The sequence below is a fragment of the Accipiter gentilis genome, chromosome 4, assembly GCF_929443795.1.
Source record: "Accipiter gentilis chromosome 4, bAccGen1.1, whole genome shotgun sequence".
NCBI classification, from domain to species: domain Eukaryota; kingdom Metazoa; phylum Chordata; class Aves; order Accipitriformes; family Accipitridae; genus Astur; species Astur gentilis.
The window spans coordinates 8,209,560-8,236,210 of NC_064883.1; the positions used below are offsets into that span (position 1 = coordinate 8,209,560).

Genomic DNA, 26,651 nt, shown 5'->3' on the forward strand with positions numbered 1-26,651 from the left:
AGCCTTAAATACAGAAATACTCTGCAGCTAGGAAGGAACTGAGGTGCTAATGTAGTGTTTGCTTATATATTTTTACATAATTTAATTTGGTTTATGCACCTACACAAGTAGGGAGAGAGATTCTGAAGTGGACAAAGTGTAGTAAATGTTATTGTGTCTGCTGGGCACAAGGGCTTCAAGCAGTTTCAGTATTTATCAAGGTGTTTTAGGAGCTGCTGAACAGGTTTCTGGCCTAATAAGGGGAGGTACAATGAAGGTGGCAAGCAAAGTTCCAGACTTGGTCTACAAGCATGACATTTGGGATGGATACACATTTTTCTGGAGAGACGAAGGAGGATGAGGGTGGAGGGATGCCCTCTCTGTAAAAAGAGCAGCTGGAATGTATGGAGCTCTTGGATGGATAACAGGCTGGTTGAGAACGCTAAGGATCAAAGGAGAGGCTACTGAGGGTGACGTGTTGGTGGATTACAGACCAGCTACTCATGAGGAAGGTTGATTAAATTAGCAACTCAACGGCATCTGTGGGTCACAGATCCTGATTCTTGGAGAGGAGTTAATCTCCCTGACAGCTGGAAGGGTAACATGGTGGAACGAAAGCAATCCAGCACATTTCAGGAAGCTTTCTTGGTAGATACACTGAATGGGCCAACCAGGGGTGTTGCACAAATGGATGTCCACTAACAAGGAAGAATTGTTTAGGAATGTGGTAATAGCAACCCTGGCTGTAGTCATGATCATACAGTGGATCTCAGGATCCTGAAGGGAGTAAGGAAGGCAAGTCCTTGGATGTCAGAGAGCAAACTTGGGCAATTGGTAAATGGGATGCCATGGGATGCAGCTCTGAAAGGTGAAGGGAGCATGGGAAAGCTGGTGGGTTTTTAAAGGGAACCTTTTCCCTATGCGAGAGTGGCACATCCAAATAGGAAAACAAATTGATGAATTGGGACACCAGCTAGGCTAAACAGGAAGCATCTGACTGAACTTCCTTGCAAAACTATCGTGGTGGAAGCAAGAACAGGTTGTGGCAAAAGTTGTTAGAAATGTTGCCGAGGCATGTAGGTATGGTGTTGAGGCACACAAGGGCTTGTGGAATCTCACATTGCTCTCAAAAAACCTATGTTAACAGCAGGAGGCTGAATAAGGAACATGTAGGCTGCTTGTTGAATGTGAGCACAGGTAAGGCCGATGTAGTCAGAGCTGTCTTTGCCTCAATCTTCCTGACCTGTGTGCTTGGAGGCAAGGTTCGAGCAAGTGAAGAACCACCAGCAATGGATGAGGATCAAGACAGGGATTCTTCTGAGAACTTAACCTGTACAAAGTTGAGACCAGCTGGGCTGTGTCTGAGGGCGCTGGGAAGAGCTGGCAGATGCCTTGAGAGCAGCTGGCCTATGTACTTTTTAGAGTGGGGTAAGAGGGTGCACAACAACTAAAGCGAGGCAAATGTTGCATCCTTTATCAGAAAAGGCCAGAAGGACAATTTGGGGAACCACGAGGAAACCAGTCCCTGGGAAAATCATGGAGTCCCCTTGGAACAGACTTGCTTTTTGTGTTTCATGTGTCTGGAAAGGGGGCCATCATGCCTCACCGTTTGCCTTCTATGATAAAATGGCTGCATTTGTAGGCATGGGAATGGTAGCGGATGCCATGGCAACTTTAATAAGGTGCTTGGCACTGGCTCCTGTACTATTTTTGTATGTGCTTAGGATTCTGTAGTCTAGGTGGGTGGACAGCTAGGTGGGTAAAAAGCAACTTGGGTGGTTGGGCTCGGACAGTTGCAGTTTAATGGGTTGCACTTTGCCTGGAGGGCAGTAGCAAGCGGAGGCCCGTTGTATTTTTAATATCTTTTTCAAGGACCTGGAGGAGATGACAGGATCCACTGTTGCCATGTTTGCACATGACCGCATACTGGGGGTGCCATTGACAAGCTTCAGGGCTGGGCTGCTGTCCAGAAGGACCTGGTCAGGCTCAAGAACAGGCCAATATGAACTTTTTGAAATTTAACAAGGACAAACGTTCTGCCTCTGGGAAGGGATGGCACCTTGCACGGATCCAGGTTGGTGACCGCCCGCCTGCTTGGGTAGCAGCTCTGTTGCAAAGGCTGTGGGGGTGTTAGTAGGCAGTAAGCTGACCATAGCCAACAAAGCTAGCAGCAGCATGCCAGTAGCTTGGAAAATAGTGATTATCCTTTTCTATTTGGCACTCATTAGGGCTCTTCTAGACCACATACTGTGTCCAGGTGTGTCATCCCCCCCCAATCCTGCGACAAGGAAGTTTTTAAAAAGCTGGGGCAGGCTCAGTTGAGGGCCACCAGGGGCAGGGCTGGAGCACACAGTCCTGCAAGGAGAGGCTGAGGGAGCTGAACTTGTGTGACCTGGAGAAGGGAGGGCTCGCCACCATCTGAGGGAGGATGAGGGAGCAGGCACACCGAAAGGAGATGTTCATGCTCTGGGTGTAAGGAGGGCGGTTCTACTGCGGCGAGCCCAGGTCTGACTCGACGGTGTGGGACCAAAACCCCCGAGGCAGGGTCCGCCCGGGCCTGGGGCGGAGGGGAAGGGAGCAAAGCCCCGGCACAGGGTCCCGCTGGGCCCGCGGGGGGTGAGGCGGGCGGTGCGTGAGGGACTTCCAGCCCTGGCCGACGGGCGGAGCAGTCCACCCTCGGGCCGCGTCGGTGGAGCGGCCGGGAAGCGCCGCTGCCCTTCTCCCTGCCTCGGCGCGGCTCTCGCTAGGCGCGGGGCTCGGCCCGGCAGCTCGGAGGAAGAGGAAGTGGCCGCGGCCCCAGGGCGGCGGGGCGCGGCGCGGAGCGGAGCTGCCCGGCGCGGCCCCGCGGAGGCGCCTCCCGCGCCGTGCCGCCGCCCCCCGGGCTGCGCGGCACAAACTTTCTGCCGGGCGGCGGGGCCGTGTGGCGGCGCGGCGCTGCCCCGGCACCTCCCTGTCGCGGAGCCGGGAGGGGGGTGGGTGGGTGGGTGGGGAGCGGCCCCCGAGCGCGGCGGGCGGGCACGGGCGGCAGCCGGAGGAGGAGGAGGAGGAAGCGCTGTCAGTGGGGCCGGCCGTCTCCGCCCGCCGGGCATCCTTCAGCACCGCCGCGCTGCGCTTCGCCCGCCGCCTGTCCCAGGTACCGCCGCGCAGCCGCCCGGCCCGGCGAGCAAACTTAGCGAGGGGGGCGGGAGGGGGGGGTCCGGGGCCGATCGGGGGTTGCCACTGGGCAGGGTCGGCGCGGCAGAGCGGGGAGAGCGGCTCCGGGGCTCGGACTCGTTTTGAACCCCTGGCCCCTGAAGTTCGGAGCGGGGCCCGGGCTGGCCGGCGTGCCCGGCTTCGGAGGGGCTGCTCGAGGCTGGCGCCGGGGGAGGCACGCCCACCCTCCCGCCCTCTCCCTGAGCGGATTTCGGTTTGTGCAGCGCTGGTAAACCGCTGCTCCGAGGGGTGCCGCCCGCTTCGGTCCTGCCGCTTGCCGAGGGGCCGGTGCGGAGCTCGCCCGCGCTGGCCGTTAGGCCCGGGCAGGCGGCGGGTCCGGCGGGCGGCGCCGTCCTGTCAGGCGGTGAGGAGACCCCCCCCACGGGCTCCGCCGGGGCTTTCTGCGGCCGGGGCGCTTGCGGCGACCGGAGGCGGCTTCGCTGAAAATCGCTTCCAGCCAGCGCGGTTCTTCGCGTCCAGCCGACGCCGCGGTGAGGCAGAGCCGGGAAAGGAGGAGGAGAGCTCTGAGGGGAGCCGGGGCGGGTGCCCGCCCGGCCCGGCCCGGCGCGGCGCGGCGCCGCTCGTCACATGCCGGGCACCTGGAAGCGGCGGTACCGCGACGGGCCATCGTGTGGCTAGCTGGGGTTTGTGACTTTACGGTTGTTCTTTTAAGAGGCTGGGCTGGATCTTGTCTTTTTAAGTCCGCGATACTGTTTCAGCACATTTTTACTACAACATAAGGAGAGGTAGTGTGACGATGGGTCAGCAGTTGTATATCGGCGTGTGAAATAATGTCTCTCTCCTCTCTGGTTTATCGAAATTCTTGTCAGAGCAGCTACTTCTCGCAGTCTGCGTGTTTCTGGCAACGGGGAATTTACTTGGGTGGACTTTTACGCTCTTCTCTGATACTTGCAACTCGGCCAGGTAATTAATGGGAGACATTTGTTCTCCATTACGATTGAGCGTGCTTCGTGCCCCGAGCGCGGCCAGCTCGGACCGGGGGCGCAAGCTGAACCAGAGGCTGCTGTGTGGCAGGACAGGGAGCAGTGCTGGAGTCGTCTTAGGGTCCTGGTACGGTTGTGCTGAGGTGATTGTTGGATGTACAGTAATAAAAATTTAACTACACCTGACAAAACGTTCTTTAATGTTTTCAGGCAAAGTCTGAAAGCTATGGTACGATTGTATACCACTTCTGGTTTTTTTCCTGTAAAAAACAGATTATGGTTTGTTTGTTGTTGGTTTGTTTTTTTTTTTAATAGTAGGAGAATAACTAACATTGTCAAATGATAGCTGATTTCTACTTTATAAGGGGAAATCTTTTTGTACATCTGCTTTTATGTTTTATTTTTAATGAATCCAAACCATTTCAGCCTCTGGTGTTGAATAACAAGTTACTGGCAATAACCCTCTTTTTCACAATACGAGTGGTCACATTTGTGTATTTAATTTCTGGTTTTTCTGTGAAAAAAAAAAAAAAAGTCTCAGAAGGAAGGGTTATTTTAGGAATCTAACTTAACCTCAAGTTAGTTACATTAGGCAAGGGGCTTTCCACAGCTTGAATGCTGGCATTCCCCTGGTCTGAGAGCAAGAATGTAGCACGAAATGAGTATATACAGCTGTGATTAAATACCTAGGGGAGTTCTGAGCTGTGGTATTGGGAAATGCAGATACCATATTGGGTATAATGAAGTGGCCTTAGAATCTGTGGTGAAGAAGCTGAAAAGCTGGAGCCATAGCCTTTTGAAGAATGAAAATAAAGATCGATGAAGTCTGTATTTTAAATAAATAAAGAAAAAAATCACTTAACTATTATTCCATCTCCCAACTTCATGTGAGATTCCACAGCTTCACACCTGGCTCCAGTGGTCCACTTTACTTTTACCCCAAATCGGTTGGCCAGGGTTTTACTCCATGGCAAAGTAGCAAAAGACAGTAAGCATAGGACTGACAACTCTGTCTAGCTTTGTGTTTTACGTGCTGTCCTTGAAGCTACTGTGCATACATTGCAATGCGTCTGTTTTTCACGCCTGTTTTCTTTGGGTTCAGAGTGGTGTGGGATTAACTTTAAAGGAAAGTTGGATTCATAGATTCATATCTAGCATTCCTGTGCATGCTTTTGTCAGGTCCATTCAGTCTTTAATTTGCTAGACAATAAATGTTAGCTGCTATAGTTTCCCTTTAAGTTCTTGAGAGCAGTTCTCTAGTCCTTCTTAGTATCTCGGTAGTCTCCTGTCTTCACATGGAGGCATCTTGCTTGAACATTTGCAGCCATGGTATTTCAGGAGAAATTTTACCTGTGCTTTGTCCAGTGACGTTAACACTTTGTTATCTCCACCAGAAATACCCTGCCTAAAAGTAGTTTGCAGAAATATGTGGTACCATCTGAATCTTTTGCTGTACTGAAAGACAGCATCATGGTATCACTCGGTAATAAATCTTTCGGATGAGCGTTATAGGGTCATATGGGTGGGGTAAGAAGCAAGGGTCTCCCTCCAACCTGTTCCTCAGATTGCTCCCCAACACCAGCACAACACTTGCCTTACTCCTCCACTAGTTCTCTCTGATCCTGTTTGCTTTTCATCCTCCCACCCTCTCGTCCACGTGCACACACACACAAAACAGCTTTGTTTCCCTAGAGAGGGTTAAGCACAGCTGGTGGCAGCCCCTGGTTATGGGCAGGGAGCCTGCAGAGGTAGCCTGATGACCTGCAGACCCAGGGACAGTGCAGAGGGAAGTAAGTGTGTGTTATGCAGGGCAGCAGAGTTGAGCTAGAGATTAGTGTTGTGTGCACTGTAATAAAAATAATAGCATCTAATAATACTTTGCCGAAATCATGTTATCATGGTGGTGTGTTATTTGATGTGCTGCATAGTAGGGCTGTGCTTCCTCCATGACTTGTGATTAAGACCTATCAGTCTGTTCTGCCTTTGCTAAATCTGTATCATATTTATCTGTGTATTATTTTGTTTTCTTCTTAAAGCTTCCTAAAGCTTAGCAAACTCTTCAGGCTAGACTAGCAATTGTCTTAATTGGACAAATTTTATGTTTTCCTCCTTTTTTTCATGTAGGCAATACATTTTCTTGTCTCCCAGGGCGATGTTACCAAACCTGGTGCAATAGTTTGTTTTTTAATTCGAGCAATTGGATCTGCAGTTCATCATGACAGGTCTTGCTGAGTTCTTGGTATGAGCCCACATTAGTTCTCCTGATTTGCACTCTGCTTCCGTTTAGTTGTAGTATCTTTGGCCTCTAGCTGGGCTTGACTTCTGGCACATTTCACTTGATGCTGGTGTTTCTTGATCCAAGACTGTAGTTTCCTCTGCTGAGCTTTTTTTCCTGTCCTTTGAAAGGTCTCTGCTTATTCTACCTTTCCTTCTTTATTAGGTAATTCATCTCGCTGGGTCTGGAAACCTTCTTATGAATTCTCTTGTCACTTCCTTGGGTTACAAATTCTGCAGATATTCATATTGTAGTTTAAACATGTTCCAGACCTCCCCTATGCTGAGGTCCTCCAAATTTTCATTCCTGTTCATCTAACTAATGAGTTCCCCTAGTTTTTGAGATTTGCCTTTTGAAAGTGAAAATCTTTAACTGCAGATTTACTTTGGTGGCTCTACTGTTTAATTTAAATAAAATCAATCATCAAGAATAAATCTGGGATTATTCTTTCACCAACCTTTCTATAAGCAGAAATTTAGTTATCAGCTGCAAGTCTAAAATCCTGATAGTGCTAGTCAAATTGGTAAGTATATGGTGAGAAAAATTGGTCAGTTGTGACATGCAGCGATAGGACTGATTTATGGTAACTGTTCTTTGTGTTTGCAAAATAAGTCTTTGAGAATCTTATAAATTACTTGATAAACGTTAGTTACTTAAACAATTGATCTTGCCCACAAATAAAAATTATTGCAGTGTTTATTGAATCTATGCTTACATAGTTACCTGTATGGTAAGACTCTTCAGAAAGGACCAAGTAGGTATCTCTTGGTACAGAATTTTCCTCTTAATGAGTGTAATCTCACAAAAAACCTAAACAGTGATAAACCAAAGAGGGAAAAATGGGGATATGTCAGGAGCATGGCTCTATTCTGGGAACCTATAATGGGTAATCCTAGCGTAGTAGTCTCCTTTCTTTGTTTACCTGTATACCCAGTTTGTCAGATCTGGTGTTTTTAATCCTCTGCTTCAGTTATGCTTCCCTGCCTGATGTTTTTTTGCCTTGTTACTCCTCTTCTGCTTCATTGGTTTAACTATGCTAGGAAAGGGACTCAACCATAATTTGCACACTCTCTCAGGGTTTGTTTAGAGCTGAATGGGGGACTAAACACTCTGATGTTTTGTAGACTGGGAAGGATGCAAGAATTAAGTGACCACATGCCAGCAAGTGAACTGAGCTGAGCATGAAGTGCTTATTATTTTGAAAATGGAAAGGTCAGGATTGCAGGAGTGAGCGTTTAAGAAAATAAGCATGTCTCATTACTGCGCAACAAATGTGAAGTCCTGTAATTATTTGTAAAAGCCTTCTAGCATCCCTGTGAGGTAACTAAGTATTACCCATGGAAGGAAGAGCCAGGATGAAAGGACTTAACCAAAATCAAGAGAGAAAACCTGTTAATGCCTTGCAGTTATCTTGTTTCCCAGCTGCTGCACTCATCAGTAAGAACACAGTATTCCATAATTTTGTGAAAGGAACTTTAGCAGTAACTTACGATATGTATTTTAAAAAATAAATTAATTAATGATAAAACTTACAAAATGAGGTCACTAGTTCTGGCCAATAAATATTTTAAATGTGATAATGGAAGCAAGCATGTTCTCAGTAATTGCACTTAAAAACAAGCTGGCAGTAGCGTAATTTGCCTGTATGTTTTCTTTGGATGCCATTGTAAGTATTAAAATTACCTTGTTTCTATTTCAGGTGGTAGTGTATTGCACTTACATGTGTATTAGAATATTCAGTCTAATGCTATATACTTAGAAGTTGACTCCGATATTATAAGTATTTAAAAGAATTGTTTAGCGATTCTTTTCAAATAATTTCAATCACTAGCTGTAGGTAGTCATTGATATAATGCTTTCTGTAATATTGATATAGTTGAAATAAACTGTTTAGCCAATATATACTTAGTTGATAAACATCACTTAAATTACTTAGTCTGGTAGTCTGTTCAAGCTTCCAGTAGCCATGTGGCTCTGCTATGTTTCAGTGTAATTTTCATTATTATTCCTTGGAGATAAATTGTTATGGTGTTCTATGAAAGAAGGGGGTGATGCATCAGAAAATTACCTCCATTTGTTCCCCAAAAAACCCTGAATAGAAGATCAGATAGAAGGCAAGGGTTTTTTTCTGGGGTCTCAACCACTATTGACAAAAATAAGTGGTTAGCGACATATTATTTTATGCTTGTTGTTCTTCTTTGCTAATTCTGAACTTGTTGTATTTCATCTATTTTGAACACAAGCTGGTAAAATGAGAAAGCAAACCCAAGCTGGCGAGGGTGTTTTAACAAAGCTTAGGTTCAGAGATGATGAGTTGAAAACTTGGCAGATTTCTGAGAGCTGTAAAAATTACTATGTTTTATTCAAGATACAGTTGTTTTCATGGATCACAGAGATGCTTAAAAGTGGAAATACTGTTTTTTTTCTCCTGCTGAGTACAATTCATTGTAGTTTTTTTTTTTTCTCATGGGAAAGAATGGTACCAGTTTCAGTAAAACTTGCATTGGGAAGGAGTGTTCAGGGGCAGGTCATTTGCCATGCTGGGGTGGGTTTCTGTCCTGTTCCTCCAGACGCTCTCCAAAAACACATGATGAAGGACAGTAATGGGGAAGAGGAGGTGGCAGCAAGAAGCTTATTCTGTGGCTTGCAAGTTGGGCATTTGCTCAGGACATACAAATCCTGGATTAAATTTTTGAACTCAGTTTAAAGAAGCAAGCTGCTTGTTTCTTAACCAATGGGGGCCTTTGCTGTCATTCACAAAACGAAATTAGGAATTAATTGACTGTAGGCTTTCCTGTTGTTCTGCAACTCATCACAGCTTCCATTTTTGAAGTTTTGCAAAATTAAAATGAGATACAGACTAAAAAAAACGCCAATCTGTTGTTAGATCTGGGTTTCAGTTCTACTTTTATCATCACATGGCTGAACACAAGAACAATTTTAGAGATTATCAAGATCATAGGGCACATGTAAGATTAATTCTCAATCTAAGTGAGTTTGTGGACAGAATTAGTTTTTCCAGCATGTGTAGCTGTAAGAGCCCATAGCTAAATCTTAATTTTAGTGGTTAATATTCTTCATTAGATGTTAGATGTTACTTTTTCTCTCACTCAAGGTATTTCTTGTAAGTTTAGAGGAACTAGCGAGTTGATAATTTTTACATTAATGAAAAAGTTTCTCTTAGAACCTGCTGTAGAGCAAAAAAAAATTCAAAATTTGGCAGTGTTTTTGAAGAATTGTTTTTAATTTACTAAAAAGTGAATATTAATGATAATATTTTGTTTTAATACTGAATAAGAAAAAGTAGAATTCGCATGCGGATATAGAAAGCCAGGATAAATGTATGTAGTACAGTAGCCTTAAGCATCCCTTATAGCAAAACACTATACCTGCTGAAAAAGGGGGTTGAAGTGGGTTTAGATTACTTTGAATGTGTCAATGATGAACATTTCTTACAGCACTGAGAACTTCAATGTAGAAAATTAAGAAGGTGAATAATGTCCTTTTGACAACTAGATTTGTAACTGAAAAGCAAGGAGATGTTTTCAGACAAGGGTGGAAAGACTGAACAGCACTAACTTTGCTGCAAAGGAAAGGAAGGAAGAGGGTAATAACTAATGTTAAAAGTCTTTGGAAGGTTATAAAGCAAGCTGTCCCAATAGGAAGTTTGTGGGATAATATTGAGCGGAATTTGGAGATTCAGTGATAGCTTGTCATACACACATCATCAGTATCTTTGAGAAAATTTAAGAATTAATACAACTCTGGAATTTTTTTAATACTTAGATTCCTGTATTAAAGTAGGAACTTTATTTCTTAAGATTTATTTTCTACTGCTGCAGCACTTGCATCCTAATTACTGTGGAAAAGATTGAGATGTTGTGAAACTTATTTTTTCTACAGATACCTCATTTTTATTCAAGTGAAAACATCCTTTTCTGTATGTGTGCTTTAGTAACATAAATATAATTGTCTATGCTTAACAAAATATGGGGAAGTATTTATCCTCAAGGATACTAACTGAAGTTTTAGCCAAGCAGCAGGAAGGTGAAAATCAGTCTTCTGGTAAGCAGAAACTCAGTGAATTAATACAAAAAATGTATGTTTTCAGTCGAGTCCCAAGTGGGCAGGTATCTCTGTGCTGAATGACTTGCGTGTTGGCAGTTGGCAGAGATCACTACTTGCATAGGCGATGAGGATGGACTGGTTTTCTCAAAAGGGCTGAGGAAATGTTTGCTAGAGAAGCACAGGAGAGTGTCTGTGGCTGCTGCTGGAGGAGCAGGCTTGTATTTTCTAGCACTTTCACCCCAACTTAGGAAAGAATGCAAAACTCTGCGATGTGAAATACTGAGTGCCCAAGGCCTCCTTCTGCAGCCATCACTGTCTGAAGAGTCCTGTGGATTTCAGACTCTTTTTATAACTAAGGGTTGCAGGCACTGCGGCTTAATGACCTCTGAAATGGATTTTTTTTCCTTGCAAAATGCTGTACTGTATACTTATGATGTGTAAGAATTACTTGGCCATTGCTGAAACAGGAAATTTGATACACTTGCTAACACTTATTGCTATCTTAATTCCTCACTCTACAATATATTAAAGCACAAGTATGCTGTTAGATGTGTTTCATTACAGTCTGTCGAAATACATATAGTATCTTGTTAGGCACATTAACATACAATATACATTTATATGTTAAAATAAATAACATTTTAGACTTAAGCTAATCGTATTGCACAGGCAAAAGAAAGAAGCAGCTGTATATATGAAAGAATAATCCTTTTCTTTACTCAATGGTAGTAGTTGTCATTACAAAAAAAAAAGTAGAAAATATCACTTTGAGAAGAGAAAAAGATCTTGAGGATTTTTGACCTTAAATGCCAAAAGAAAAAAAATAAAAATCCCCAAACCTAGCTTTCATTTATAGAAATTGTTAAAATAAAGTAGTTTTTACTTTTCTCTCAAAAGAAGCAGGGAAGGTTGTTTTCTGTTGGATAAATCCACCAAATATTTAAAGTTCAGGAACACGTATGACACATCATCCATTTTTCTTAATGCTGCAGGTCTTTCTAGCAAATGTGTTTTCTGTTTCCAGTTCCTGCGTGATCAAATACTTACTGTGGTATTTTTTTAAGGCTTGATGTGTTGGTCAGTCCTATTTTGATGTATTTATTAGTGACTTTGCAATAAGATGTAGGTGTGCACTTAGGGAGTCTGCAAATGATGTGAACGTGGGCAGCATTGCTGAGCATGGAAAGACTTCCAGCTCTTCAGGGGTGCAGGAGAATGGGATGATTTTATTACTGAGTAGTAGAAATGCAAAGGAATAGAGCAAAGTTATAGGGGATGAGTTGGAAACTCCTCAATTAGCTGTGTTGGACAAAAATAAAGAGAAATGGGTTCTTTGTCTACTAGGAGGAGGAGGCTGGTGGTAAACTGTGAATGTGATTCATCTGTCGATGATTTGGGTGCAGTAAGCATGTTATTTGTAGTAGAGACAGGGAAGCATCAATGTTATTTTAATAGGCCTTGTTAATATCTCATTTTGAGCCTATGATCACCTGTGTTCACATAGAAAAATGAAAACAGGAGCGATGCATATGAGAGTGAGTGGGGTGATGAAGGGAGGAGAGATCCTGTCTTGTAAGTGGCAGGAAAGGACTTGAGCACATTTGTCCTAACAAAATATGGGAAGGGACTTGGTAACTAATCATAAAAATGATTTCACAAGGAAATGCAAAGGCGGGACAAAAATAAAAGTTAAAGCACAATGTAAGTATAAATAAATTTCTACAAGTAGATTCCAAATACATTGGGACTGGAAATTTGACCGTCTTTCTAGCCATTTGGGGGATGGAGCTGTGGCATAAGCTTACAAGCATCTCTTTGGAGATAGGGAACCTGAACTGGTTTTTCATTCTCCACTTTATTAACTGTCAAGGTAAAGGGAGCTCTAGTCTGTGACTGAAGTTTTTCAGGTGCTTCTTGCTATCTGTCAGAGGTTGCAGGGAGCCTGAAACACTGATCTTTGTGATGCTTCATGCAGCACGTTTACACTGAAGGATCCCATGCCACAAAGTGTCTGGGGTGGCCTGTGTGAGCTCCTCTTTGTCGCTGAGTGTTTATTCTGCATTTCCCTCCCCATCCCCAAAGCATGAGTTTCTCTGTGGAAGCAGAATATTGGGTGGGCTGTAATGAAAAACCTGAGGTGCCTAGCTGGTGTGTCTTTATCTTTTCATACTCACTGCTGGTTGAAATAATTTGCCTCAGTCCAACCAGTGTTGTTGAAGAGGAACTAGAGGATTTGGATCATCTGAGTATTTTCACAGAGCAATTCTTCCATCCTTTCACATTCAGATGAGCCATAATGTGCAGGATATTGAGAAATATTTACTGTGTAGCAGAAATGGTTGTAAGGAGTAATCCTTTAAAATGTGGGCTGGCAGCTTATTAAAGAGAACTAGATTTATCTAGTCCAGTTCTGTGGCCATGTGCCTCTTCTGATTTGAAGATGGCTTCTATAAAGTGCCGCTATTTCCTGTGGTTTACCTGAAAAAATGAGGTGGAAGGAAGTGAGGTAGTCTTCTAAATGCTGGTAGTTCTCTGCAAACCTGCTTTGTCTATTGAATTACAAGTCTAGATATTAATTTGAGTGTTACAGAGATCTGTGTAAAAGATAATACTATCTGCTCTCATAGTAACTGCATGTATAGAAATTGTTATTAAGTTGTCAACCCTTATATTAGCAAGTTATTTTGCATTTTCAGCCCCTTTTTATCATGGAAAATGTGTCTTCCAGAGTATACTATTGAATACATTTGAAAGATGCAAAATACATGCATTAAACTGTCAATTTTCCAATAAAATAATAGCATGCCTGAGGGTTGGTATGAGTAGTATCTACTTCAGTTACTATCTGAGCATTTATTTAATTACACTATTTCATATAGTTTGTAGGTAGCTTGTATTTAAAAACTAAAAATCACCATAATGCAGTAGTGTGGTGCATGAAACTAGAAAGAAAAAAACAAAAGGAAAGGTGTTGATACATTTTCCCTTTTCCCTTTCCCTGCCTCTTTGTATCAGGAACTGCTGAAATGGGTTGTGGATTGAACAAACTAGAGAAGCATGATGAAAAACGACCTGGTAATATCTATTCAACTTTGAAGAGGCCACAGGTAGAAACCAAGATAGATGTTTGCTATGAATATCAATTCCTGGACTTCACGACACTAAATGATAGTAAGTACACAATGTTTTTCTTTAGATTTTTTTTCTATTCAAATTAACATGTTAATTGCTCCATAATGTTTTTTGAATAGTAGTTAGTTTTTAAAATGTGTTTGGTTTCTTTAAGTAAATGCCTTCAGTCATAATGCTTATGTGCAGAGATCTGATTGAGAATTTTTCTGTAAATTTTTAACCTTAGAGCTAGTTATGGCTATCAGATTTTAGGTTCCTTTACCCTGCTACTTTTTTTTTGGTGTATGTTACTTTAATATGGATGATTGTTTCCTTAATTTGCATTTTATCCAAGTTTCGTATGGTAAAGCAATTCGGGTCTGCCAGGTTATATACTTTACTGCTCTTTTTTCTTACTCCCCTTCTGCTCCCTGCGCTCCCTCAGGAGTATTTTGGGAGGTTGAAGTTTGTGGTTTCAGTTTTGCTAACATAGCTTACATAACTCCTACGTGGTTACAAATACTTACAGGTGTACCCATGTGGGTGGAAACAGGGTAGTGGGAGACACTGAAGACCTAATGCATCAAAGGGGTGAAGGTCTAGTCTCATGCAATTTTTACCTTTGTTGTTTTTTTGCTGTTTGAAACAGTCTTGCTTTTAATTCACATGACAATCCACAGATATTCCATTTCTTTCCTTCCTGATTGACATCAAGCATCTCTGCCAGTATTGCTCACACCATCGCCTGTGCCCTCTTTCACTTCAAAATTAGCCTGTTCTCCAAGCAATTACTCCTCACACCATTTGGAAATCTGAAGCTTGAGCAGAAGGCTGGGACCTGCTTCTTGCTATATATAAAACAACACAGTACCAAAATCTGTTACAGCTAGTTGGCAGGATGCCAGCTAGAGCCTCTATGCTTTTGCCCTGCGGTGTGCTGCTGCTTCTCTTGTTTTGCAAGTCAGGTCAAAGGAAAAGCCAAAGTGGTATGTCTCTCACTGTGTGAGACGAGCTGCTGGTACGTTGCTTGATGTGACACCTCTAGTGCAGTTCAGTATGCTCATCCCAGAGTAATGTGAATTTGTTGTTTTTTTTTTAAATTTGCTGCAAGTGAACTTGAATTTGGAAAAAGGTGGAGGATTGGAATAGGCAGTTGGACAGGAGTGTGCTTTTGTATGCAATGTGGGAGCTAAGAAGTTTTGTCTTCACAGACTTTTCTTAGTGCCTATCTCCCGCACTCATGGATTCTTACGTTTTTTGTTACACTAACTGGGATGCACTGCAGTTACTGAGAGCACCAAACAAATGAGAGGATTTTTTTTCATATTTGTGTATTGCAGTTGTTTCTACGTTTATGTATTTTTATTTTGAAGTGAACTGTTTATGTCCTTTGATAGTTTGACAGCTTTTACTGAGATAAGCTGTACATTGTGTCATTAGTGAAAATGAATTAATATTGAGGACACACTTCTGTGGGCTATTCTGGGATGCTCATCACTGTTTTGTCTGACTGCCTCACAAGCTTTAGCCTGTGCATTCTCCCGATACCTCATGAGTCTCGTCTTTGTCACTGTATGGAGGAAGAATCAGTACATGCGATAGCAATGTGACTTGCCTCAGGCACATAGGATGTCTGGCACAGAGCAAAAAATTAAACCCAGACTTTCCAAGTCTGATTAAATGGATGGGTTTGTTGTAAAGCATACTTGTACGTTTTTCTTACTCATCATAGATTGCTTTATTATGATTTTAGGATGCATGATTTTAAGGAGACTGTAATTGAAGTACTTTTATCGAATTCTTTGGGTCACCAAAGAGTGTAAGCTATCCAGCTCCCTTTGAGTTCTGCTTTGGCATGTTGTATCCCCATCACTCCAGTCTCTGAAGATGCCAGTGGACAGGCAGATGAGGAGGGGATGGAGCTGTTCTTCCTGCTCTTTTTCCTTAGTATCACTCACAAATATGTGCTCTCAGGATTGGCAGGGCAGCAGGTTGTGGTTATGCAGCTCCCTCCCTATTCATGTCACTGGCTGTATGAAGGCTCACATCGCATTACCTAGTGTTACGACATTCCAGGTTTTTCTCAATGGTGACAGCATCGCTGGTTCATTTATATTTTTGCTCAGAAATAACCTCTGCAGAAACCAGAGTTAATGATGAGTGTTTCAGCTATGCCTGTGTGGATTCAGAGGCTTCTAAAAATTAAATCCTCACAGCCGTGTAAAAAGAACATTTGGATTTGAAGTCTGTCTTCTGTGAATCTACTTTAGCCCTTTCAGTGTGTATATTCATCCTGACATTTTTTTCACAGGTTTTCTGCTTCATTAGTTTTTTAGAATAAACCATGCTAAATTATGAGTGGTTGCAGAGTGCTTTATTGTATCCTTATTCTAGGCCTCATTTACAACATTAGTGAGCCTTGCTCTGGAGACAGGTACTAATTTTTCTCTGGGGCTTTTCTATAATGTTTACTGTTCTGGTAACTGTATCTCTCAAGAGCATTTAATCTTAATGGTAAGAAGGATGTGATTATCTCCATGTTGCAAGTGGGAGCTAATACACAGATTACTGCCAGAAGTTTTCCAAGTCCTTAGCATTACTTCATGTATTCCAAAAGCAGCTCTTGTTGACTTTAGACATAAAGGTGGATGCTGGTCGTATTTGCAGTTTGGAACTGCATATATTCTCAAATCTGATATCCAGATAATCAGAGATCATTTCCAGAATGTGGTCTATGTTTTAACTGCAGTATCACAGGCAGCTAGGTGGGCCTAAGTTTTCTGCAGGTATGTGTGGTGAGATATTGCTCCCCTCTCTCACCTTCTGTCAGCTCTGTGAATTGATTTAACTCACGGATCTGGCAGAAGGCTATGCAGTCTTTTTGTTTGGTTATCCTCTGCCAGATCAGTGTCTTGTGGAAGGGTCTGAAGATGCTGGAGCTGGTAGATGTGGTGGGAGTATGCAGTCAGGAAAAGAAACAGGACCTTCTTTAAATCAGCTCACACTGTTATGAACTCATTCCCTTAGCATCACTCTGTTGAAAACAGGGATAAAATACTGTCCTGCTGGTCGTTTCTCTGCTGTGTTAGCCCGGAAACTTACCTTTGCTTGCTTGCTGTCTTTGGTTACTGTTTACCTTCTGACATAGGCAGCTGAAGGAATGTAAGGAAATACGCTCCTTTATTACACATTTTTACTCATTTCTGAACTTGAGCCTTGCTCTGCACTGATGCAGATGTCCAACGGAAAATAGTGTTTGATCACTTATTTAAGTACTGTATAAATAATGCATAGATGCAAAAGACAGAATTAAGGTTGCAAGTGTAAACTTCATTCTGACATTTCCCAATGTTACAGCGTTGACGTACTTGGAAGTAAAGTGTCTAGAGAAAGATTTCCCATGCTTTCAAGGAAAGCAGGCTATGAAGAACCCATCAGTTTCCATTGTGTGCCACAACACTGGTAATCTGCATGGTTCTTCAGAATTAAAATGGTTAGATTTGCCACTGTCCTTTACTTCTTGAGTAAGTGTGATAATTGATAGTAGTGAAGGGTTATCATCTAGTGTAGATTGGCACTTGAGGAATAAGGAGCACTTTGCTAAGGCATTTGAAAACCTTGAAGTGGATATGCTCATTTTGACTTGTTGGCTCTATAATGTCTGCTTATTAGCCTTACTTACCTTTCTTGTTTCTGCTAAGGTGGCCTATTCCAAGAAATCGCAGTCTGTCTTCAGTGTTGTCCCTTGACAGTGTCGTCTTTTGTTCTGTTCTTTAGTCATCTGTACTATCCAAAGCTTGTGGGCTGCTGCTCTCCCTCAGGTGAAATCACACCAGATTTCACCCAAATTAAATTGATAAAATGATCACATAATTGTCAAGAAGACATTAATAGGTTTGTAAATTGGATGGCTCATTGCTGGGTCAGCAAAGTGCCGGAGGAGGTGCAGAGGAAGAGCAGGATCTGCCCCCTGTCAGCAGCAGTGAGCTACTAGGTTGCCCCAACTATAACATGTAGCTTCATTCCTGGTGTGCTCATCCAGCTCCTGAATGCTACCCACCTCACTGTCATCTTGTAAGGCTCATTCCTTCACTGAGTCAGGCTCATCTGTCACTGCACAGTCCAGTCCTGTGTCATCTCCATCTTATCTGATTTCTTCTGACAAGTTTCTACCCCTGGTCGTTTCTTCTGCTGTTGCCCCAAGTGATTCTGTCTCAGAGACCTGCCACTACCAATGGTGGCATGCAATGGGTGCAGGTAATGCCTTGGAGAGGGTGTACGCTTTAACAACTTACTCTCAAGAGCTTTATCTGCAGTTGGAATGTTCTTCTAGCCCTCTGCTGGCTAATCCTCACTTCAGAGTTGCTCAGTTGGTTGCCTTCTCACTGACTTTGAGACAATACTAATGCTAAGTGGCAATGATTGAATTTTATAACGATAAAAATTTTGAGGAAAGTAAAAGGCAGTAGCATTAGATTAGTGTTGCAGCAAACCTTTTGCTACAAAGCTGGAAGAGACAAATTAGGGCCTATGTGTATGTATTTCAGGCCTTTACTGGAAAAAAACCTGAAAAGATTATATCACCTGCCCAAAAGTAAAAAATTTTTGTTTATTTGCATCCTTCTCCATATAAATAAAAGGAGCTGAATAACGATCATCTTGTATCTCTCTCATCTCCAAGTTTTATTGGAAATAAGAGGTAAACCGGTGAGTGAACCCAAGGAGGACATGTGCTGACAAATGGAATAGCCTTAATTTAAAGCACCCATGTTTTCAACAGTGACTCCATGGGGCAAGCTAGTTTGTTTTGTTTTGTTATTTTGTTTGAAAGAGAAATATTTCAATAATCTGCATTCCTTCCCTGCTCCTATCTGATCTACTGATTTTGGAAAACTTCACTTGCAATGACAGGTTTTACAGAAACTGAGCCCTCCCTCTTCATCCTCCTTATACCTCTTCAGTTATGATGACCTTCTGAGAGAAACCGAGAATCTGATAGTTATTTACCTCTTCCCTTCTCCTCAGAATAGTGTAGAGTTTTTTGGTATGTAGGGGATTATTTTTTATTACTGACTTGATTGGATCTTTTTTTGCTTGCTTTACATTCCTATAGTAATTCATTGGCCTGATGAGTTATGACACGTTTTGGCCTTGAATAAAGTTGGCATGAAACATATGCTAGCCATGTGATGAGAATGAAATGGGAGTATAAATTTTTTTAAATGGAGAAAAGCTATACTCTGAACAAGCCGTTTGTGCTATAAAACCACTAAAATCCAGATGTTTTGACTGACGGAATGAAAAATAGCAATACTTCACATGTCCCAAAGAAGTTCATAAGTTATAAAGTGAATACAAGCACATATGGTTTTTATCCTTGCGGTCAAGAATTTGTCTCTTTAGCAAAAAAATTCAAAATGAAGAAAATTATTTAAAAATTAAAGTTATTAGTTACATTCCAGCATTTCCACCATATTTTTTTCTTGAGTATTGTAAGTGTTGCTGTTTAAGGACAATGTATTTTACCGGGACAATACTCCTAATATAACAAATTTACTACACACATAAAACCTTCTGATTTGAGGCATTTTTTATATGTATGTGTATGTATATTTGTGTTGTATGCATATATATATATATATATATAAAAGATTTGAAAGTGTATCTATCTTTCAAGTTCTGACAAGCTTCTGGATACTATATGATAATGTTTTGGAACCAGTTATGCTGCTCAAAAAACATTTATTGCAGTCTTATTAAAACTGCTATGGCTGGGCTTTTGATTAATTTTTATTGCTTTTTTTCTAATACAAGACAAATAATGTGTTAATGAACCTTTATAAAAGACATAGTTATTATATTACAATCAATAGTTAAACATTTCAGTATGGACATATTCTTAATTTGGGATTAAATTTCCATTGTGTATAGCCTTAAATTAGTAAAAAACCCTCAGTTTTCCCCTCAGAGGGGGGGAAAGAGGAAGTCTAATTGGAACTTGGAAGCGTCATGCACTGGAAAGTGTGCAAGTTGAGGGTAGAGAAGGTATTTTTTTCTGTAGAACATATATGCATTTTTTACCAGGAAATTCTGTTTGCTACAGAATGTAATTCTTGTTGTTGACTTTGGTGCTTACAGTCTCTTCCTATTGGTAATTGGTATATTACATTAAGCAGTTATTTGTGCCTGGCTTCTGCTTTCTGTTTCTCTTCACCATTTGCTAAAAGAAAAAAACCCCAAACATCGAAACCAAACACCCCCCCCCCCCTTCTCTGAGCAAGTGGCTGTGCATCTGAAAAAAGAACAAACCCTGCAACCCTGCATTTGCAGGTGTTATTATTTGATTTAAGACTAGTAAAAGCAACTGTTTCCCCATTGGTGAAGTTATTTAATTTCCTGTTTTCATTTCTGTAAGCAATAGAACATAAATGAAGTTAGCATTTGAGTTTTGTACTTGAAGTTGACCAGATCTGTTACCACCATTTTGTCCTCAGGAGTGATGAAATAAAATTAGCACAGCAAAATATTGTTAGGTTATTAATGTGATGTGATAGCTTGACCCAAACTGTGTATAGATGGTCTACAACAGACTAAAACATTTCTTCAGGGGAGATTAATATGTAACAGGTTCAGAGCACTGAGATGATGAGCAGAAGAGACCAATGGATTACTTCTGTGTAGCCCAGATTCTTTTGGGCTTTGTCCATGTGCATATCCCATTCAACTTAGTTTGATTATATGCACATGATAAACAGAATTGAAATAAGGGGTTTGCTGGATCTGGGCTTCAGTCCTCTCCGTTAATGCAAACGTGAAGAAATGAATTTTTTTGGCTTCTCTTGGTATTCTCTTTCAAGTGAATTACAGTCTGTAGTAATATGTAACCCTTCAGGACTTGCCACTGTAAGTTGCAGCAAAATGAAACGTTCATGTGGTAGTAGTTTATAAAACTTACTTGTGTGTCTTAGGAAACTTGCAATTTGACATAGGAGCATTGCATATGTTCGTAGTTTAATAAATGCAATAAATTACATCATAAATGTAATTGCTTTAAAGAATTGTTAGGAATAATTTGAACTTCTTTACCATGGTTGCCTTTTTAATAAGGATGAATAACTCAAGTAAAATCTGTTAGGCATATTCTAGTTTCTAAATAGAAGCTTTGCTTTGCATAATTATTATTGTATCTAGTTCCTGGTTATGGTAGACTGTATGCACACATTCTTTCTTCTATATGTTTAAGCATATCTGTATCCGTACATCAATAATGTGTGTAATGTATGTATTCTATATGCATTTATATTATTGAGAGGGGTAACTCATGAGGATACGAACATTCAGTCTTTTACATTTTGCTTTATAGCCACACTTAATTGTACTACAAGAGAAAGTACAAAGAGTTTTATCTAAAGTCCTGTAATGACTCTGACAGAAATGGGAATAAGACCTGGGCAGTCCAGTGCTCTGGCGCCTAGATCATGGCCTTCAAAGCACCCTTCTCACTGAATCTAAAGCAAGAAGCTGGTTAATATTATGAATTAAATTTCCTAGCCCATATCTTAACAGTTAAATACCTGCAAAAAATCTGTACTCTTCATGTACTTTCAAATGGAAAAAAAAAATGCTGGTATTGCCTGTCTTCTCAAGATGCAACTGAACTGTGCCACTGCTATGTTGTCTTAGAATGATACATTATAGGCTAGGTGAAAGCTTAGATACAATATGGTATGTGTATTAGAAGATTTAACATATCTCAAATATGTTAAAGAGCACACTTACATGTTTTGGAACTGTCTTTTCAACTTGTCATTGAAAACATAGTATTCTTTTAGATGCTTTTATGGAATCTCACCCCAAATACATCTGGCAATCTAATAGCCACTTTTTCTATGTGCATTTTGCATATGTAGTTGGGCAATGGGTATGTGCCAATGAAAAACGGACTAGGGAGGGAAGGAACATCTGCAGGATTTTTTCTATTTATGCATGTTCCACACTGTGAAAAAATACAGGTGCTGCAATAGTCATGTTTGTGCTACCTTTCCTAGTCTGTACCCATTCTTACACTGAAGAATGGGTAGCTGTAATACTCCATTCTTAGCATGCAGTCATTGATTATATCTACTGTGTTAGCTGAATATTCTTATTAATGTAGTTATTGAATTCTTGCAAGAGATGCATACTGTACATCACACATACATGAATGTTGTAATTCACTCGCATAATGGAAAAATAGTTACAGGTCTGTCTAAAAAGAGCTCTGAACTTCCAAGAAACTTTTTCTTTCTATCAGCAACTCAGGAATTGCACATGATCTTTCTGAATGGCCCTGTCTTTTCCTTTGCCTCTGGCTTTGCACATTTTTCCAATTTCTATGTGGTTTTCATCCTCCTGATGCTGTTCAAGAGCCAAGGAGCTGGACTTGGCAGTCTGCAAGGCTGGTAGACAGGCATTTCTGAGGGAATGGTGAAATTCTTTGAGCCACAGGGGCCCAATCCTGTTTTCTCAGAAACAAAACTTCCCCTGTGCTTAACTGGAACCGGAGATCACGCAGTGGCTTTGAATACTAAATGCCTCATGGTTTTATTATGGGAGTTATCTCTGTAGTAATCTGCTTAGTCTTTTTATGACTTGTTACTACAACTTCCTTAACATCAGCCAGAAAAGATGATATACAAAATCTATGCAATATTTAATGGAGTTCTTAATCATTTATATACAAGTGGTGCTGTTTGGCTAAAATCTCATGCAAATGAAAGGTTTAGAAATGGTTAATCCTGAGTGGAGGATAGCCCCTTTGAGAGACAACAGGAATTGTTGGTGTGAGCTGCTCTTGACTGTGAGAAGTCACTTTTCTTAATCATACTGAAAAGAAAACGCCGAGTAGATGTACCTTGATTGTGCGGGATTTTTTCTGTTTGCATTTCTTTTTCTATCTTCCTACATGAAGAATAAAGAGTCTCTATTGTGATGGAAACAGTGTGGACATTTAGCTATTTCACATAACCTATAGCAGTGTCTTGGTGGGTCAGACCCAAGGGTCTGTGTAGCTCAGCACTGGCTGGTATCAGGCTGTGCTTATCTTAAGCCAGTAGTGGGGTGCAAGAGGAGTAGACAGTCAAGTTGGAGCAGTTGCTTCTGGTGAGTTTACACTGCATTAAATGCATTTTGAGGGTTTTACTTTGGACGCAAAATTCGTGTCCTCCTCTGTACTGAACATCCCACTGCATTTGTTTCAAAGCAGCCTGAAAGAAAGGTATCTGAAAAGTGTTTGCTTTTTGGCTTGCAAGCCCTTCTGGGGGCCACTCTAGGAGGTGCCACTTTGTCCCAATGTCTGTCTCATGAAGATGACTGTAGCTTGTCATTGCCTTTGCCAGTGACACTTATAAAGAGATTTCACGTGCAGAAACAAGTCTAATTTCTGTTCTATTTCTGTTCTCGATTTGTTTTCTGTTCCTGTTTTTTCATACATGCTACCATTGTACCTACTGCCTCACAACTTCTCCTGACTTTTTTGCCACTGGCAAAAACCACGAATGTCCTCCTGCAGCTGTGGCAGCTACTGTGTTGAGCACACTCCAGACGAGCTGTCTCCCTCCTGTTCCCTCCCTACTTTTGTCTGAGGAGGAAGGTGTGGACTGTGCTTTACTTCCTTGAGTTTTCACTCTTCTTTGTGCAGTGCTCTAACATCCACTGGAGGGTACTGTGGGTGTGGGACACAAGGTTGGACTGGTAGGGCTGGTGGTTGCCTCTCTGCACTGAGGATGGTGTGGTGGATTGGAACTTGCTGCTGTTACAAGCTACTGCCATGACTTTGCCATCATCACTGGATGAAATTTTGGGAGTCCAAACCTGCTCTCACAGGTGTAGCTGTTGCCCTATGGAGTCCCATGATTGCAGTACCTATTGGTCAGTGGCTAACTGGTTTGGGGAGGGAGGGCAAATTTGCAGTGGGTAAAGTCATGATCGAGGTCTGCAATGCCACCCTCCAAACACTGTTCCAAAGACTGCCCTTGCAGAGAGGCACAGCAAAGCTGAGTGTCTAGAAGTGAGAAGATTCACTATTTACCTGGTGGCATTTGACCATTTATCCTTTTAGGTGGGCATAGTTACTTTGTCTCTTCCCTGTCTCTCGATGGCCATTTTGACTTTATCTTCCTCTCGGCAGATGCCTTTGGCTGCTGGCTCAATGGCCCTCAGGAAACCTAACAGACTTGGGACTGAGTTGTTCACTAAGGAAAAGCAGAGCTGAAAAGTAGCAGCAGCACACCATGCAGGAAAAGGGAGAGGTGAGGGTAAATCTTGGGCCCGGCTCTTCCAAGAAGTGACAAAGGAGGGAGAACTGACAAAGGGAAGAGTGATAAAGTCTATCTTTCTGCTCCCCTAGCTTGGAGAGGAGAGACTTTTAAGGGCAACGAAGGGGAGTAGTACGGGCTGATAAAGTCCTGCAGTATGGAAATCAGCTCTCCCCTATTCTCAACAATGAAACATGCATCTCTCCCTGGGAAGCATCTGTTCCTTCCCTGCTTTTCCTTTCAGCTTGCAGAGGAAATGGCCTGCCAGTCCTGTTCCTAGGCTTTTGGCTGAAGCACCCTGTTTAGAGCAGGACCGTGCCCTGTCAGCTGCTTGATAGGCTGTCAGCACTCAGCTGACATGTCAGCTCATATGAAGCTCTAAAGGGTCTTCATAGCCAGAATCCTTCAATCCTAGAAACTGCCTCCACGTTCTTTCCCACAAAAAATGCAGCAATCAGGATGTCTGTCAGCCTTGTGATGAGCTGTAACATCCCTAGCCCAGGCTCCCTGCCATAGCTTTCCTGCTGCTGCACCCCAGAAAATGTGGGTGCTTTAGGCTTCTTCTCTGAAAAAGTGGAGTGGAAGGCACAGCTGCAGCTAAAGAGCAGTGGATCAGAAAAAGAGTTCAAGCAACACCTTTGCCAGCTTTATTCTCAGAGAAGACCAACATGGCCCAAAAGTTACAAGGAAGTGAAAAGCAAAGGAGGGAAAGTAGGATCCGGAACTTCTGGAGCAGGGACAAAGATAGGTAAAAAGGATGATGGGGTGCTGATATAGCCTACACCAGAAACATTCCCCAGTGGACCAACGTGTCCAGAGGATTAACTGGAGGAAAAACTAGACAGCAGAACCCAGCTTGGGCATCTGGCACTGCACCTACAGTCATGGGGAGAGCATGAGAGGTATGCACCCTGTCTGCAGGCTCCATGCGAAAATAGGGAATAAAAGCAAGTCTGTACCCAACATCCTTCCATTGAATAACTAACACACGCATGCATGTGCAGGCACGCCCCCACCCCCCCACTCCCAGCCCCAACACAAAGTGACTCATCCATGCTGTGGGCTTTCTGTGGAGGATCACACACACAGCTGAGAGGAGTTCCAGGAGCAGGACCATGTTGCTGTTGCCGCTCCCCTAAGGAAGTATGTGACTGGGTGACTTTTCATGAGTGCAGAAGGGAAGGGAAGGGGATTGCCCCGACAGTCTCGGCCAGCCATTGTTATGTCTTCCAGAGAGGCAGAACTATCCTGGCCTGGACCTGTGCTGTTGTAGGTCATGGACATGGAGACTCCAAACATTGTGTGTAGTGCCATTGTTGTGATGTCAGCTGCTGTCTTCCCCTGTGTTTGGACAGGGAAGGGGCTTCATAGCAGCATCTCTCTGTGTCTGGAAGCCTAAGAGGGCTGTGTTAGTGTGATAGTTCATATGCTCTGCTCACTTTGTTGCCAGGATAGATGTTGGCACTCATGCATCATGGGAAGAGGAGATGAGGTCTTCAGAAAGGAAGGGGCATCAACAGAAAGTAGAGCAGATAAAATAGGGAAAGGAGGAGCTGAACACACAAACTGCAAAACCTTGAGGGTGATGGGTGATAGTAAAAATGGAGGGACAGATATCATTTGACTTGTTAAGCAGGAAGAGAAGTGGCATTGCATGAGTTTTCAGTGTTTTGAGGGATGCCTTTTTGTTGTGTTGATATCAATGAAGCCCGGCAGGGACTGTGGCTGTCATTCTGACAAGATTTGCTATTGAGTTCTGCCTGAATAACACCCATGTTATTGTGCACGGGCAGGCACATGGTCTTGTACTAAAGAAGACAACTTACATTTCTGGATTCAGATCCGTTTTGGGTCTTTCATGACAACTTGTTTTGTTTTTTCAATCTGAAAGTGACATGGAAAACCTCCCCTGAGTGTGTTAGACTTATTTCATTACTGAACAGGGAAAGGTTACTTTAAACCTTAAAATGCTATCATTTCTAGGAAAGATCAACATTTGATTTAAATTTTGTCTGAAGAATAACCTGAGAACATTTAGGTAGTTTAAATCTATCATGTCTATTGTGCGTGGAAAGTGCAGGATTTCTCATTTTCTTTGCCCAGTTCTGTAAATAGGTAGAATTGTTTCTTTAGCAACAAGCATAATTGTGACTGCAATTTAAATTAAGGTTATGAATATTGTACTCAACAAAATAATGTAGTTTGCAAACCTTAATGGTTATGTCTCAAATGTTAACTGTTCTTCAGGTTAGTCATCCTATGGCATTTGCATGGATTTTGTGTACGAATGTCTGACCTACATTTTCTTCACCTTTACTTTGTACAGAGGCATTGATCCTACGTCTGTGATAAGGTCTCATGTAGATGATACACTTGTTTCTGTTTTGTTTTTCAGTGCTTGTGTGTATGTGCACAGGTGGTAGGTAGCCTAATAAATGTTCTGTCTGTACAACATGTAAACGTACTGCCAAGCAAACATCTGAAATTGTGCCTGACATAATGCACCTTTTTGCATTAGGCCTCAGTTTAGTGCTGCATTGCTAGTCTTGCTTCCAGTTCCCAAGATAGCTCCTTTGGCACTTGTTCAGGTATGCTGGCAAAACACTGGCATGTGTTGTATATTTTTGCCCTGTATCTTAAACACTAAACACAGGTCTCAGTGACTTGGTTTCATCTTATTGCAGTCATACAAATATGTCATATCCTGGACTTATGAGGAGTCCAGGTGACATAATTACTGCATGAAATTGCAGCTTGCTTTCTGTGATATAACTTGCACACCCAGCA

At 42.1% G+C, this 26,651-nt stretch overlaps 1 protein-coding gene across 2 annotated transcripts in view; it reads left to right on the top strand.

The window, feature by feature from the left end:
- Positions 1–3,007: 3,007 nt before the first annotated feature.
- The window catches only part of RFTN1 (raftlin, lipid raft linker 1), a 97,407-nt gene continuing 73,763 nt past the window's right edge, over positions 3,008–26,651 (top strand). The window contains exons 1-2 of one of the 2 annotated variants that reach the window (XM_049797956.1): positions 3,008–3,112; positions 13,474–13,629. In XM_049797956.1, the coding sequence (XP_049653913.1) occupies positions 13,485–13,629 (145 nt within the window). In that variant the 5' untranslated portion in view covers positions 3,008–3,112; positions 13,474–13,484. Of the gene's footprint in view, positions 3,113–3,661; positions 3,816–13,473; positions 13,630–26,651 lie in introns of those variants that run through there. The other variant, XM_049797957.1, reaches the window with a different exon arrangement.